Source organism: Rhipicephalus microplus, chromosome 3 (genome assembly GCF_043290135.1).
Source record: "Rhipicephalus microplus isolate Deutch F79 chromosome 3, USDA_Rmic, whole genome shotgun sequence".
Taxonomy (NCBI): Eukaryota; Metazoa; Arthropoda; class Arachnida; order Ixodida; family Ixodidae; genus Rhipicephalus; species Rhipicephalus microplus.
The window spans coordinates 115,400,392-115,418,157 of record NC_134702.1 but is presented as its reverse complement, the minus strand read 5'-3'; the positions used below and the strand labels follow the sequence as shown (position 1 = coordinate 115,418,157).

Genomic DNA, 17,766 nt, shown 5'->3' with positions numbered 1-17,766 from the left:
CTCAATAGAACAAAAACGGCTGTTCCTTTCATTACGACACCAACTAAACTCGAGTCTACGCGAATCCGCTATGGCGATGAGCATGGGCCGCATGAAATCTAAAGGCTAATTTACACCTTCGATTATCCCTGGCTGCGTGACTGTGATGCGGGTTCTTGTTGCTGATTTGTTTCTCCCGGGCTGAGCCTCAGAGAGTTTTGTTAATAAGGACAAAGCCGTTCGGTTTCCAAGAAACACACAAAAAGTTTAATTGAAAAGTAAAAAGGCAAAGATTCCTCACAAAACAAAACACTTAATAAACAGTTGACTGGACATGACGAAACACATCTGTAAACACCCAACAAGAACGTTCAAAGTCAGTAACTAAACCTAACGTTCGAAAGGGGCTGAGTGATGGGAGTAGCGCAAGAGTATCGGTGCAGTCTCACCCACAAGTTGGTTTTCGGCGGTGATGAGAAACCGGAACGCCGTGACTCCTGCGTCAATGCGTGGGCTGGACGAGGACGAGGGAACGCTGGCTGCTGGCGACACGTCGAAAAGCCCTACCAAATCGTGATGGTTTCGGCTTGAGGAGCGTGGACACGTCGGAGACGGGAGAACGCAGGCTGGTGGCGACGCGTCCGGGAACTAGGGTCGACCTAGTCAAGCAGCTGGGCGCACAGCTCGGGCCCGGAGCCCGACGGCTGTAGCTCGCCTGCCGGAACCGAAGTCCGCAGGCTCTGGAAAGGAGTTCAGGACCGGATGGCCACGGTCCTTTGGAGCGGGAACCCGACAGCAGGAGGCCCCGGCCGGTGGAAGTCCTGTAGGCTCGGGTCCGGAACCCAACGGCCCATCTTCAGCGCCCGGTCCGGTGACGACCTTCCGCTTGCACTGCCTGCCTCGAATTCCCCTTGCTCTGGTCTCCCCAGGCTCCTGCTTCAGCTCTGGCCCACTTGTCTCGTTCTCATTGGAGATACTACTGTTTCGTGGTGTCAAGCCATTGGGCCTTGAAATCTCCGTGTTCGCTGCCCATTGGATGTTTTACCTTTTGTTTACTTCACGTCCTGCCACGCATCCTCGTGCTTGACGCTCTTTAACGTCGTCATTCTTGTTTAAGCAGCACCGCACGTGCACTCTGGTATTTCTCCTTTTGTTTTTTTTTTTTCCGTGACGCGCACTTTTCGAAGGCGCGCACTTTGAACGCGCACCACACATCACATACGCCCCCCTTTTATTCAAGTTTTTTTTTTTTAGAAAAAAAAACTGCCGATGAGTGCGCGTTCTGCACTACGTCACAATTAAACCACATATTTGCACCACGCAGTTCAACACATCACCGGGCTACAGTTCGCTACATCGTCCAAATGTCCACACTTAAACTTTAGATTCACCCAATTGCATTTAAAAGTTCTGAAACCCGGAATAAACCTTTTTACTACAAAATCGACTATGGACAAAGCTACTTGTGTCCGCATCTAAAAGTCGAAGTCCAGAAAGAGCTACCGGTTTTCTAACCCTACACTCAGGTTATCGCGTCCCAAACCAGACGCACTGCCCTTCTCGCGCGTTTCGAAATTAACTGTGGCAAACATGCTTTTATGCACTTTCGCTGAAACGCGTGTCTGCGCCCCCGCCGGCCACATGAACGCTTACCGGTCACAGAGGAACAGGGCGCGGTCTCGAGCCGTCGGCGTCGACACGAAACGCACTGAGACACGAATGTCCAAATGCCACAATCTCTCACACAAATGCTTTCTTTTAGTTCACCATCTAATGAACACAAGCTCGGGGTGCCCTCAGCAAGCCCAAACGCTCCGACAAGCGTGTGAGGTTCCTGGATTCTTGAGAAGGGATGCCGTTGTGCTCGGTCATTATACAGCTCATCTTGAGTGGACTTAATTATAGGTTCAAAACCAATCACGTTCTCAGGTTCAAGACCCTGTCTGGCATTCTCCATACCTACTATCGAGCCCACCTCCGATTCGATACTGTTTATTTTGAAGAGTGCTTCAGCACTCCCATCGTGTTTTCTCGGACAAATAGCAGTTACGCTATCCTGTGAACTAGAATCCCCTCTCTCTCTGAGTGAGATGTACGTATGGTCTAGGACCATTGACGTGGTGCCTGCTGCTACCTCTGTCGGTACAAAACAATCAGTGGCCACTATATCAGAGCCTTCATGGCATTCGCTGCCATCTTCCCAATGACGTTCTAGCGCTCCTTCCATGGAGCTATTGAGAGGTAGCCCTACCCCTTCCCGAAATGTGCTCGGCCTCTGAGACGTTCTGATACACACCTCATTCTGAATGGAGCTTCTTCGTTCCCTGCTATCGAAGCTTTGCTCCACAACATTTTCCACAGCTTCTAGGTCGCCCATATCCAGGCGCTCTTCTTCATAGGTGCTTGGCCTCTCAGAGGTCCCCAAGCAGCTAACGGAAGTAATATGTTCCCAGCCAGAGAAGCTTTCCGTCGCTTCAACAAACTCCTCATGACTCCTGCCTTCTTGGCTGTCCACCTCTCTGCCTTCCTCTATCTGAGCTTCTCGCTCCGAAGTAAGGCTGTCGCGAGGCTCGAGGCCAACCTTGCAGGAATCGACTTCCCTCCAGCAAACGCTGCTATCGGAGCAAACATTCACCGCTTGCTCGACCTTCTGCATCGCCAGCTGCCCCCTTTTCGCTATCGCAAGCTCGAGTCGCCGCTCGAAGTCCACCCTCTCTAATTGGAGCTGCTGCTTCACAATGCGTGTCTGACGCTCTAGCAACACTTTATTTTCACGCGTTACGCGCTCTAGCTCCTCCTTCTTAGCTCTAAGCACCAATTCAAGCTTTTCCTTCGCCGCCTTTCGTTCTGCAGCCCGTTGCTCACGCTCCCTCTCCATCCGCTCCTCGTACCATACTCTAAACTCCGCTCCCGTCAGTCCCATTTTATCCGCCAACTCAATTAACTCCCACGTGTTCGTCATCGTGTTAACCGCGTCAAAAAATCTACTGGAAAAACAAACGACTTTGTCCTGTCGCTGCGGACGCCAATTTGTGATGCGGGTTCTTGTTGCTGATTTGTTTCTCCCGGGCTGAGCCTCAGAGAGTTTTGTTAATAAGGACAAAGCCGTTCGGTTTCCAAGAAACACACAAAAAGTTTAATTGAAAAGTAAAAAGGCAAAGATTCCTCACAAAACAAAACACTTAATAAACAGTTGACTGGACATGACGAAACACATCTGTAAACACCCAACAAGAACGTTCAAAGTCAGTAACTAAACCTAACGTTCGAAAGGGGCTGAGTGATGGGAGTAGCGCAAGAGTATCGGTGCAGTCTCACCCACAAGTTGGTTTTCGGCGGTGATGAGAAACCGGAACGCCGTGACTCCTGCGTCAATGCGTGGGCTGGACGAGGACGAGGGAACGCTGGCTGCTGGCGACACGTCGAAAAGCCCTACCAAATCGTGATGGTTTCGGCTTGAGGAGCGTGGACACGTCGGAGACGGGAGAACGCAGGCTGGTGGCGACGCGTCCGGGAACTAGGGTCGACCTAGTCAAGCAGCTGGGCGCACAGCTCGGGCCCGGAGCCCGACGGCTGTAGCTCGCCTGCCGGAACCGAAGTCCGCAGGCTCTGGAAAGGAGTTCAGGACCGGATGGCCACGGTCCTTTGGAGCGGGAACCCGACAGCAGGAGGCCCCGGCCGGTGGAAGTCCTGTAGGCTCGGGTCCGGAACCCAACGGCCCATCTTCAGCGCCCGGTCCGGTGACGACCTTCCGCTTGCACTGCCTGCCTCGAATTCCCCTTGCTCTGGTCTCCCCAGGCTCCTGCTTCAGCTCTGGCCCACTTGTCTCGTTCTCATTGGAGATACTACTGTTTCGTGGTGTCAAGCCATTGGGCCTTGAAATCTCCGTGTTCGCTGCCCATTGGATGTTTTACCTTTTGTTTACTTCACGTCCTGCCACGCATCCTCGTGCTTGACGCTCTTTAACGTCGTCATTCTTGTTTAAGCAGCACCGCACGTGCACTCTGGTATTTCTCCTTTTGTTTTTTTTTTTTTTTTCCGTGACGCGCACTTTTCGAAGGCGCGCACTTTGAACGCGCACCACACATCACAGTGACAAAGGTACTCGCAACATGACTGGCCGCACACAATTGCAAAAAGCCGCCTCGGTCGCGAAGAGACATTTTTGGGTCTGACCTTCAGTGCTCATTTTTTAATACAGTGACAGCATTCGCAAACTTCTTAATCAATTAGTTGGGCTGAAATGACACGTAGGCTACCTATATATAATGCAATTTAATGCTCAAAAACAATGAGATCACAAAGGAAGCTGTAGGGTGGGTTTTCTAAAGTTTTCGTCACGAGATGTTTTTCAAAAGACGCGCACGTCAATTTAGGAACATGGGTCTCGAGAAATTTTGCCTCGCCCTCAAATGCGGCAAGCACGATCAGATATGATGTGCGAGCAGACGTAAATATGCGACATATAATGAGAGCAGACGTGACTTCTGTGTGACGACGAGTCTAGATCACGCAGAAGTGAACATCGGCTGCGTAGACAAGCTTTTTGATCGCTAGTCGAAAATGCTTAAGCGACCGGTGCCATGCTCGCGCAAGTCCGCGCTTTGTTCGTCCTTCCTCCAGTCCTTGTTACATTAGTTGCACCGTGGTAAAATATACATCACGAACTTGCCGGGAAACTCATATAACTAATTTATATGTTGAGAAATATGCAACTGTTAAGTCCGAGCGCACCCACACAAGCATCTAACAGTGGCTAACTGCCTTATTTCTAGCTAATTAGGCACAGAAAAGGCACTCTACCTCGCTTGCAGCTTCCATTGCAGGGAACGTGTCCCATTGCTGGTAAGCGTCTCCCTGAATTGGTTGGTAGGTTGGTGTCTCAGCATCTTGGAACCCATTGGTTCTGGTTTGCTTGCTAGCTTTATCCTTCCATTGCTGTAAAACATCTTGCTCAATTGGTTGATAGACTGGTTGGACAACATCTTGGAAGCCTTCCATTCTAGCTTGCTTGCTCGCTTTAACACCACGATGGCCTTCTTCTTTTTCTTTAACTAATGACAGAAGCCCACGTGCATAATAATAAATTTGTCATATCTACATTGAGAAAATTATAATTTTCCTGATTGTTCTGAATTAAAGCACCTAACTTTCTTTATTTAGATTTATTCAGGCACAAAGCGAAAACATCGCAGAATTGTGCATTTATTTATTAAAAGGGGTGGGGTGGCAATTAGAACAGGTGGTCCGTGCGTCACATTATCGGCACTAGACAGTGAACCAGAGGGCGCAGCGAAGCTCTTTGGGCCGCCTCAGCATTGTTGCGACTGACCGCCAGGGATACTAACAAAATGAAACGCTCGCTGAACACAGTGACACGCTAAAGTGTCAGTGCCCTTTTTGGCACGTTTGCAAAGAACACTTCCTGGGCGCTTATATTCAGCCATGACCGCTTGCTCACAACTAAAAAAGAAAATGATATGCACGTTCAAGTTCGGTTTTGGTGCGTCTACTCGCTAGGCTACGTATTGGAAGACTCGGTTTTGCTGCGCCTCCCGCTAGTCTGTGTGTTCTGGCGCTACCATCAGATCTCGTAAACTGCATTGCCGGGTGCCTATACTTCGGGTAATTTAGTCTATTTGTAGAGGTCACAGTATTATCGGCAACTTTATCGTCATTGACGCAAACTGGAATATCGGTGCGGGCAACGTTTACCATCCATCATTGTTCAGAGATTGAATTTTAAAGCGATAAGGTTAAAAAGGCTAATTTAACAGAAATTTCGCTGTCGTTGTCGGCGTGAGTACCAGCTAGTTGTGAACGAAAAATAATCTTATCCATGACTTACAAATAAGATTCAAATAAAAATATAAATTTTAAAAGCTTGTGAGTCCAAGTGAGGATGGAGTTCCAGTGGTTTACGTGGAACAACTGCTCCACGGCACAGGTTATTCGGTGTGATTGAATTCCAAATGATTGTTGACTTTAAAGAAAATAAAAACAGTTTTTCTTGTACTTGTTGGTGACTTTTTCTAGACAAAAACACCATTCTTGCTCGAGGAAGACCTTGAATAAGTGGGATAACAAAAGAAAAAAAAACAGCGGGTGGTGACGTCTGCCTGTAACCCTGCATAAAACACCGTTACATCACATATCTTGACGACGTATAGTAGTTCACAAGTAGTTTCTTACCAATAAAATGGAGTACATTGTCTACTGAGGAAGGCGTACACATAACGTAGCAAGTTTCATTATACCTAATTAGAGTAATGGCACTAATATATAAAATACAATATTTGAGATAGATGACGTCACAAGCGGAGAGTATAGCTCGCACTTTAAGAAATAAACATTGACCTTCCTATTATCGTTTATTTAAAAACACATGGTGGTGAAATAGCCACATCAAGGTTCTCAGAGTACCATTATTTAATCACTGCGCAGTCATTGTTGCCCTTTAGTCTCTCTTTAACATGAAAGCCTTTCAGGAGGACGTATCGCGGGAATTTCGGTGCCGGCGTTGGCAACCTTATGTGGGAGCGCAAATTCCCGAGCAACACAAAGGATCAAAATGATGGCTCGAGCTGGAATCGCAGCAAGACGTTCTGCGTGTCAGTGAAGCATTCTGCCACACAGCGATGCCAGTGGTTTATAATGTTTGTGAAAAACATGTTGCATCAACTTTTATTGTAGTGGCAGTATTGGCTACCGGATCTAGTAGCAATGTAAGAACAAATAGACTAGCTACCATTGGAGGCACGATAGCACAGATACAGCGGATCTAATGCGCAGCAAGTTAGTCATGAATGTTAAAGTTTCACTAGGTTTTCTGATTTAATTTTTTCCTCCTGAATGGTCTTATCTTTAGCAGCAGAGCTATATTTAGGTGACTAAATTACCATTAGGCACGAAGAGAAATTTTCATCGATTCCCTGTCTACTCCGAATAGAATCACCGGGAAGACGTGATCGCCCTGTCCACGCACCGTCGAATCAAAAGCATTTTTTAAAGTTTTCTACCTAATTATTGTCATAACTTTTTCTACACACCTTTGATTTACTTACTATTCTCCCAAACTTCTTCTCATGGTTCGTCATTATCTACCTGTTTACCCCGCTTTGAAGCAATTTGCTTCTCATTAGTTATCATCGTCATATGTGACAACCGTTGAATCGCAAGCAACCCTTGAATCACAATTTTCTTCTGTTCGATGATTCTACCCACCTTTAAATCACAGCTAATTTTCCTAGTAATTCATTCATTCATTCATTCTCCCAATGACCTTTCCGATGATGGTCATCATTATCCCGTCTACCCTCTGTTGAAATGCTGTCCGATTTCGTAATACCCTTCTCATTGATATTCATTATCACTCTTTCTACCTTCTACCCGCCATGAAATAACAGGCACTTCTACCGAATGTCTGCTCATTTATGACCGCCATAACCCTGTCTACCCACCTTAATTCACTGGCTATGTCATTTTTTCATCTATGATAATCATCATCCTGCTTATTCACAACGAATTCGCACTTTTCGAAATTTTCTTTTTATTGTAATGGCCATCCCGTTTATTCACCATTGATTCACTGGCGGTACTCCCTTCTTCCTCCTCATTGGTCATCTTTATCACCCTGGTTTACCCACCATTGATTCACTGGTCCTTTTCCCGATTCCCTTCTCATTGATTATCACCATCCCTTCACACCCAGTGTAGGTTCAGAGGCTATTTTCCCGATTTCTTTCTCATTGAGGATCATTATCACTCTGCCCACCCACCGTCGTTACTCGTCTTTCTCCCAGTTTCCAACACGCCAAATATTTACAGCGGAGTCGTGTAAGGTGAGAGAAGCCAATTACTCGTGAACAGAAATTAGCGCCGTCATGAGCCAATGGAATGAAAAATACTTTATTTCAGCCCCGCAGGACGCGCTTAGTGCGTAGCTGGCGTGTCCTGCACTCTTAAAATGTCTTCATATTCTGCTTTGCTCTTAGAACGCCAAATTGTCCGGCATGCCATGCAGCGAGCCTAACAGGCGGCAGGAAGATTACATATAGAAAGAGAAAAAGACCGAATGTAAAAGCTAGAAAGAAAGAGGAAGCGAAATTTTCTTGGCGAAAACAATTATTCAGTGAGGCGGAGTTCACACCCGCGTGCTAATGATTCAAAGGAGGTCGTGGTTACCCGCTCCACAGCGGTGGACTAGTGACTAAGGCACTCGACTTCAGGTCGTGGAATTGAAACCCGGCTGCAACGGCTGAATTTTCGATGCACGTGAAAATGCAGTAGGCCCATGTGCTGAGGTTTGGGTGCATGTTAAAAAACTCCAGGTGGTGCGAATTTCCGTAACCCTCCACTACAGCGTCTCGCATAATTATATGGTGGTTTGGTATTTAAAACCCCACTTATCAGTAAATCAATCGATTGTGGTTACCTACAGCAGACCAGGCACGATACAAACTCAAAACCTAACCACTTTACTCTACTCCTCCCGGTAGGCGTGTGAGGCACTCTTGCTCAGCTGCTTTGGCGTGATGGCCCAACGAGCCTCGATGGAGCAGGCAAGAGCTTCGGCCAATGCCAAATGGATTCCGTAGGAAAGAATTCTCCTAAAGTTTTTTTATGGGTGGCCGCTTACGAACCCCTCCCCGCCTTCTCTGCCTATTCGTAACCAAACGTTTTCAAGTCTCAGTGAGCCCGAAGCATACAGACCATATGAGCTTGTTACTATGGCCGAGAAACGAGAGAAACATAGCATGACAAATGCATGAGTAACATGTGGGAAGAGACAGAAACAAATATATGGAAAGAAATAGGCAGAGGGAGGAAGAAGTAGATATCAGGGAGGAACAGAGAGGGCAAAACATATCTAAGCCTTCTACGCAAAGGAAATCAAGTGATTGGGTAAGTGAGGGGATTGTTAGGATAAAAAATTCCAGCGAAGATTGCACAGCACAACCGCCAGATGCAGTAGTGTTTAGCATGGAATTGGCGCGCATGACCTCGCTGCGACCTTGTGAAGGCTTACCTACCTTTTTATTATTCTTTTACTCAATCTCGCTGCAAACGCCAAAAACTACAAAAGTGAAGAGGCCTCGAGGAGATGGCGTGCTGGTCCCTCTCAATTTTTTCTTCGCCACTAGTTTAGTAATGGCTGCCTTAAAGGGAACTTTGGTGCATAGGTTCATTTTCATACGATATTACCAGTCCTGCATAGGTCCATTTTCATACAATATTACAAGTCCTGCAACAGCTAGTGTGGTTTATTTTACTGAAAGAATGACCCATAATTTTGATGAAGCAATAAGGAGCGAGTTGAAACCACAACAGGCAGCTGCATCGCGATGAATATGTGATGACGTCACGAAATACGCTCCAAACTTCCATGGCTGACCAGGGTGCAAACATTGCAGACGTGCTTCTTCTACCTCTAGAAAAGCAAGCTGGCAGTAATGTGCGAAGCGGAGTCAGCCGGTTTCAGCACGTCTGAACTTGACAGTGATGATCAGTTGAGCGATGTTTGCACCTAATACTGTGCGCCGTTTTTTCACCATTCATGGAATCTGGCCCCTGGTGCGTAAAGCACACGATGGGTCCTGCGTCGATCTTCATATGTCTCAATATTGTGTGTCCTTACTGTGGCACCCGTTGTTGTTGAGGACCGACTCGCTCCATGTAGCTGACCAAAGCAAATCGGGATCGCGTGATCGTCACAGCGTAAAAAAAAGTATATTCTGCACCAGCCAGCTCTGCGAGGTGGGGTTGGAAAAGAGTACGCACGTTGCGCTGCATGCCCAGGGTGGCCTGCATTTACATGCGTGGTTCCAGAATTTGCTGTCAATATTAAAATTCTTTTCATAATGAACTAAACGACGTGCATTTCTATTCTTTTGCACGTATAATCAGGATACCAAAGCGAACGTATGCTGAAAGTTTTTTTTCAAATCAGTGAATACCAAAAAGTCGCCCAAGTTTCTTTTTGACCAGCTCCAATTAAACTTAATATTGGAAATTTATTCCTATTACTCCGCAAGCTGGGGCCAAGCTTGCAATCAACTACTGCTCAACACCATCAGAATACGCCCACGACTACTGCTTTTGATAATCAGATCATCTCTCTTGGGGTCCTGCTCGATGCGCCAAAACCGACTCCTGTGTTGAAACGTGGATGCTGACGCCACTTCAGAGTGTAAGCGGCCCTTCAGGCGACAATGTGGCCTAAGTTGGTCGTAAACAAGCAATAATCCCATAATTGCATATAGTACACAAGAACGTGTGATCCAGATCGTAACACTTTGCCTTGCAAAACAAAGCATGTTTTGCTGGCAGCTACATGGTTCACCGTGTGTAAGCTGCCCTTTAGTTACACGTTGTTGTAAAGCAGCTGCATTCCAACAATTACATATTTTATACGAAGACGTGCGATCCACATCGCAACTCTTAGCTTAGCAAAACAAAGCCAGTTTTGCAGGCACCTACTTGCTGATTGCTTGGATAACATCTCGGCATTCATATCCGCATTGCATCACATTTGCCGAGTTTTCACCTGATGAATCGATGGTCACAGAAGTTCTTCAAGTTCGCATTGTACGAATGTAATCACGAGGATTTTTTCTCTTGTCTCGAGCGCTTTCTATTTTTTCATCGTGACGATTCACATAGGAGCTACACAAGGGAGGGCGGGGGGCGGTGTTACGAAGGGGCAAAAAGCCAGCTGAGACCGCGTCATAACCTGGAGAAAATTTTTTTTGGCATTACTGCCACGTCGATTCTTCGAATGATTTCACTAAACAACGAGAAGGCACTATTTTAACGGTATTCATTCCTAGCTTTGGCACAATATTCACTTCTTTGCCTAAATGCCGCAACACTCGATTCTTCGGGACAGCAGTGTGCCCAGGAGGTACAGTCGCACCTGCTACAGGCCCATAAAAGGCAAGAATTTCTCCGAGGAACGAACTTGAACAAATCCACTCCGCCTTGGAGTCCTCAGTTTCATGGTCCTCTAACTGCGTTACATGAAGGGAGTCATTTCACTTGAGAATGCAATCTCTGTGCGCAAGCGATGCGGCATGGTTCACAGTGAGTACTAACGGTGCTGAGAAACCGGCTTCTCACGGTCGACACAGCAATCCGCGCGTCCGCCTATCCACTTGGGTCATGGGTATCAAACACGCGGCTGAAGGGCAGCATACGGCGCACTGCCCTCGCGTGCAGAAACACCTTACACGCAATGAAATCTCCTGCGTGAAGCTCATAAATGCGGTATTGTGAACTTATAATAAAATCTAACATTTTAAACAAAAACAAGACTAAGGAATGCTTCAATGTAGTTAGAGCGGCACGTTCGCTACCAAAAAGTGCATTTGTCCTGTGGGTTCATCGGTTACCCCTCAGCGCAGCTAAAAACACTAGAAAACTCCGGCATGTTGATGAGCGGCACTATGCAACGCGATCGCTGCGGTGCGTAGCGAGACGCTACGTAGTCGTCCTCAGAGCACCATTTCACGCAGTGGTTGACGAAGAAGAGCTGCTGCGCTGAAATGTCCAGCCCTGCGAGCTTTTGGTCCCTGTATCCACCCGCCAAGGAAGCGAAAGCGTCATAAGCCACCTTGGTGCCCACGAGGTCAGCCAGGTTCTCGCTGTCTAGCTCATCGTTTAGTGTTCCTTCCTGGCCAGTTAACAAGAGCTGGAAAATTGGGGTCATTTTATTTAATATGTACTTCACCAATATTTCACATTAGAGCCATTTCGACAACACAGTATGGTTTTTTTAAGAGATGTGGATAAGCAGTGAAACAGTTGCATCTTCGACGATTATAACTTGCACGAGATTTGCTTTCGGTGATCTATGCAATAGCGCAAAAAAACACGCTTTTACATTGAACAGTTGAGCCATGGCAAGATGCACTTCATCGCTAGGTGCGGACGCGAGTGGTTAGCAATTATTTCATGCGGACTCTCTCTACCACATTTAATGCATAGGTATTTGATCAGAAATCTCTTATGAATTCGTACCAGGTCCTTTACATCTACTAACACCTAATTGTCGAGTAGCACATTTAAAAACAAAAAGGTTTATTTTTTAAGAGAAGCATGTAGTAAGTTAAAATGCGTACACCGTGACTGAACGTCAAATAATTCGCTTTTACTCGCACAGATATTTCTGGTGCCGAAATATCAGAGCAGTATAATAAGTGTGATTAGGAAAACTACTTTACTTAGGCGTTGGAATATTGCGCGAAAAATGTCAGTCAAGATAGCCACCTTACACACTTACATATAGAACAAAAAAAATGTAATTGTTCGAACGGTACTTTCTATCATGCGATGAAATATCTGATAATAATTAGGAAAAACCGTTTTTACAGTGCGAACGTGTTATGCCTCTATTGGGGGAACAAGATTGCCCCATCATTGCTATCCGTTCTTTCTTGAGGGATGTTGTGATCACAGTAGATCTGCATTAGGTGACAGCAGTTGCAAAAAAAAGTGACGTCGATACGTGTTCATGCATCAGAACTAACACAAAAAATCAATCGAAAATTGATTGTGAACTATGAGCTGGTGAAAACGCTGAAGCAGATGTCTATCTTCTGAGGTATGAAACTCCTGAGGTACAGCACATGTACTGCGCGGAAGCGCTTTTAAACACACGTCTGCATCACGACTGTCCAGTATAGTGCACCGTATATTCAGCAAGTACGCGTACCTTTATTATAAAATTTCTTTACCGTTTTCCTCTATTGCCAATTGGGCTGTTTAAATATTTGTATCAAATATCACCAGAAAAACAGTACATTTGACGAGAAATAGAACTCGAGTAATCAAGAGAGAGAAGGCTTAGAGAGCATAACATAAAGTGTTTATGCCGATTAATATGGCAGTGATGGTGACCTCATATCATAATTACGCTGCTATGACAACCGTTAAAACGTCCCGCAGAAAATTTTTCCAAAATATATACAGGCGATCAGGTGCTTCACAGTTATTGATGCTTTTATTACAAGAATGCGTCGAGTAAGTACATTGCATGCAACACGGTTATGACGCTTCCTCAACGTCAAAATAATGGAGAGCTGGTTCGCAAGCGATTCAAAAGTATGCGTGCTTGGAAATACATTGTCCGTACTCTGGCATGGCTCTGGTTTAGCGTAGAATGACGCACAGTCAAGAAAATGTACATACGGACAACAAACATTTTGTTCATTTGTGCTTTACAGTGTGTCTGTGTTCTTCTGTGCTAAGTCAAATATCTTAAAATGATTGACTTACAAGAGACGAGGGCCGCGTACTGAGCACGTTTCAACCCTCGTCACTCATTATGCAGTGCGTGCTTCCCTTCACATTAGCCAGCATCGTGACCCACCTGTACTGGCGCTCTGACACCTCTGAATTGTACTTTATTAACGATGCCTGCTGTACACTTTACGTCCATCCAAACGTGTTTTTGATGCAGCCTCTTGCTGTTTGAGAAACCTTAGTATTGACGCTTATAAACAGCTCCGAAAATTTGTTGATTGCCGAGAACACCGCGCAACAGAAGCGTGTCGAAATAATGCCTTAACAAACTGTGTGCCACTATACACAAGTGGTCCGCTAAATCTCCCTAATGGGGCCACTTTCGGTCTTCCTTGTGCGAAAGTGGACCCACTATAATGATGCAAATTGGCATAAAATAGGCGTTCCATCGTCATCACGCAGCATTCTTCTCATAGTGCCGCATGAGTGGAAAGGATGACCATGTGGCAAGAGGCTACCAGACAATTCACGTGAAATTGTACGTTGAAACGCGCAATAGGCGTCACTTAATAGGTTCCATATTTGTGTCGAGAGCCTAGGGAAGAGACTAAAGGTGATGCTCAAAAACATTATATTAAATGTTCAACTGTTCACTGCTTTGAACTAGTAAATCAGTCTTGTGTACCAACTTGTCCAAGCAGCAGCTTTAGCTTGGCAATAAGTATTAAGAATGCAGATGTGGACATTTAGCCTGCTAGTGAATGTGCAACACATGTCGGTGGATTGAAAATTTGAGAAGATAACGAAATATTGCGTTATGCAAGTTACTCGAAGAATGTTATTATGAAGGAAAATCAAAACGTTTCGATAAAGAGGATATAGTGGCAGGTAACATGTCGGTATGTTTGGGTGCGTCTGAGACACATTATCTTAGAAATGTTTTCAATATGATGTGGTAAATGTTGCGATAACCGTGCAGTTATCGTGGCGCAAACTGGGGCGACACCTGGCATTTGTTTCACTTTCGCTGTGTTTCGTCTCACTCGTGCAATTCTGTCGTGTAACTTCTAAGGATTTATCGTGTGTTGATCAACGTGCGACTGACTATTTGGCGCGACAACACCGATTGTATTAGGTGCCTCAATGTGGTAAAACAACTATGCACTACCTATACATTTGAAGCATTTGAAGCAATACAAAAGTTAGTGTATTTTCGGCTGACAACTGTGATAGAATTTAATAAAAGTTTCCGTGAAAGATTCCACATATAATTTACGTCTGTCTGCGCGCTTCCGCGATGCATTCGACGTTCTCATTCCCCACCCGAAAAGTGTACTGCCCTTCGGAAGTGATTGATTATATATGCCTGCCGGGCTGTGCTGGAAAGAAACAATGAGACGCTCAACCACTTCCTAACTGATACCGCTATGTCATTCTTGTTTCAATATTCCCGCTCGCGGAAATCTGTTTCAGCAGGTGAGTTCTCGTGTTGCCCATAACATGAACGCCGGTGGTGGCATGTAGCTTCATCTCAGTGAGGAGCGAGATTTAAGGCAAAAATTTTGAAAGACATAATGACTGCTATATTAGCAAAAAAGTATATATATATATATATATATATATATATATATATATATATATATATATATATATATATATATATATATATATATATATATATATATATATATATATGTATGTATGTATAAGGGAAAGAAGTGTATACCTAAGGGCTCGTTTTTCTGTGTTTTAACACAATATTAATGAGATCTAACAGACAGTAATGCCTACGAATGTATAGATAGACTCGTAGAGGTAAGAGAGCTCGATTGCTCTACTCACAACAGACTTGTGAGATTGCCGTAAGCACAACGCCTTTTTTGTGTATAGTTTTATGACCTCCTCCGAATCATCTGGTACGTAGCCTTCAAGGCGGTGTATGCCTCTTACATCAAATGCGTGCATAATCTCGTGGCCAATCATCTGTAATAAAAAATCTTTATCAACACGATAAAAGTAATTCAGCTGTTGATAAACAATAATTTTAAGTGGCTGGACGCAATTGATATACGAGTTTGCTTTATGAATGTTTGTATGGGCGCAACAGCAATGACTTGCTTTTTCATCCACCATGAAGGTAGCAATAGTCAATGACATTTTGCGGATGAAATGGTTGTTTTGGCCTAAATGCATCAAAGTCAAAGTACTGAGATTGCGAGAATAATTCTGAACACATAAAATTATTTTCCTTTGTTAAACGCTGTGCAGTACACTTTTAAAGAACTCAGTTTTGCTGCAAGAGGGATACAATGAATGTGATAGCAGCTTATTGGGATGACATGCAAAGAACGACAAGCAGACCTAAACTTGAAGCGCGTTGCTCAAGCACAAATGACGCACGAAAGGAAGACGCACTGGAGGAGCGCGTACAAGCTACGTTCAAAGCACAAAGTTTCTTCTCAATAAAAAAAGCACAACACTCACACCGTAAAAAAACGTGCTCAGCTAGGAGGAATCGGGGAAGGATGAGCACGCTCTGCTGTAGTGAACTTTCCGTTATTTTGTGCTCGAAGCTGTTCGTCTTGAAGAAATACATGCTCATACAGTAACTACTTTGAAAAATGTTCACAACGACTAGGGTTAGTTTTTAGTTTAAAAGAGAGCGGGCATTACAAATCAAAAAAACAAAACAATGCCAGCTTATCTCAAGAATTATTTTAGAAAGGGGATGAAGCTGGACTTTCCTTAAAGACAGGCCACAACATGCAATCTCTAAGGGCCCATTTGCTAGAAGTAAGATGATGAGCACGCACATGCCGCTGTAATTATCAAAATTATTATTTAATAAAATTAGGAAATCATTGGGAGAGGCATCGCTGATGCCGTCTACAAGGGTACCAAAATAAGATTATTTTATATAAGATTCATTTACATAGAAAATTTCATATAAAGACTTTGGCCAGTTTGCAGCTTTGTTCGCGTCAGGGAAGTGTATTTTTATTATGTCGCGGCTGTCTGACACCGGAGTGCGTCAGATGTGCTTCTTAATATTGACCGCTCATCCTTTCTCTCTCTCTGTGTGTGTCTGTGTGTGTGTGTGTGTGTGTGTGTGTGTGCGTGCGTGCGTGTGTGTGCGTGTGCGCGCGCGCGTGTGTGTGTGTGTGTGTGTGTGTGTGTGTGTGTGTGTGTGTGTGTAAAAATAAAGAGAATTCACTCAAAAAATTACCGCAGTTTCGCGAGTGAGAGCACTAGCGAGCATGCGGAGCATGTATGTTGAACTGCGATAAATGTGGTTTGTAGTTTGCGACATGCGTGTGTGTTATGAGTAAACACGAGTGAACGCGCACGCACGTATGCTGCGAAAGACAATTTATTGACTAGACGCTTTGGGTATTTTGAGCAAGATGGCTTTATGGTCCGTAAAGTGAAGGCTGAGTGGGTCTGGTTGCAGCGGTAGAAGGTCGAAATTTGCAAAGACGTGGTCGATGCACGTCCCGTGAACAGTGGTCGGATGATGTTTGTCGTCATTCGTTGCTCATTTCAGCGAGTGCCATGACTCCATGTAGTCGACCACCCAGTCGTCCTTGATGACGTCGACGCTGAAGTCGCCAACTATCACGAAATGTCCTCATTGTGATAGTTGTTTTAGGTATTATTCCCCGACTTCGTCGACGTACTTCTCCACAGCGGCACGCGATAGGTTGGGCGCGAGGTTAATCGTCATGACGTCGACTCCGCAGACGCTAGCGACACAGTTCTCGCCGTTGGCGCGTTGTTGAGCGCCGGGCTGCAGTTGGAGGTCTTCGACGGAGTCGACGTCATCACGCTTGACGTAAATTCCCACGCCGTTCGCAGGTCGTTGGAACCCGTGTGTGCACGCGGCCGGAGCGTATCTCGCAACGTCGACGTCATTGGTGGCGTTCAACGTCTGAATGTTGCCGATCCACGTCAACTTGTTGTCGAACCAAACTCGATCACACACCTAGCAGCTGTGGCCGAACCTCCCGTCGAGGAAGTCGCGCTTGAAGTAAGGGTTGTGCGTGGCGTACTGCTTGGGTCCCCACGCCGTAATCGCGGCGCGCTCGCGGGTGGCATCGAGATTGGCCTCGCGGCGTAGACGCTTGCACGCGGCTTCACTGTCCGGATTTTCTTGCCGATGCTTACGCCTCGCAGCGGCTTCGCGTTCTCGCAGCTGGGAATCTTCCGCTCGACGTTGGCGTATCGCAGCTGCTTCGCGATGGAGATCCTCCGCTCGACGCTGAACTCTCGCAGCTGCTTCACGTTCTCGGAGCTGGGGATCTTCCACTCGACGCCAACGTTTGCGTTCCGCATCGCAAGCTCTTCACAGCGCGGCCTTGTCCATCGACGAAGTGTCTTCGGAATCGCTTGCGGTTCCGCCAACACATTGGCTGACGCTTTTGGAAGGGTCGTCAATAAGTGTGTTTGCGGATTGGTAAACATACATTTTCCCCAGCGACATCGGACGTGGAGCAACCGCACAAACCAACCGACGAAGGGCGACGCACCCCGACACTCTGTTATTTG

At 45.7% G+C, this 17,766-nt stretch overlaps 1 protein-coding gene across 1 annotated transcript in view; it reads right to left on the bottom strand.

Annotated features, from left to right (window-relative positions):
- Window positions 1-11,365: 11,365 nt before the first annotated feature.
- Window positions 11,366-17,766, bottom strand: part of LOC142802910 (membrane metallo-endopeptidase-like 1) — a 73,032-nt gene continuing 66,631 nt past the window's right edge. The window contains exon 11 of the mRNA XM_075887993.1: window positions 11,366-11,668. Coding sequence (XP_075744108.1) covers window positions 11,366-11,668 — 303 coding nt within the window. The remainder of the gene's footprint in view (window positions 11,669-17,766) is intronic.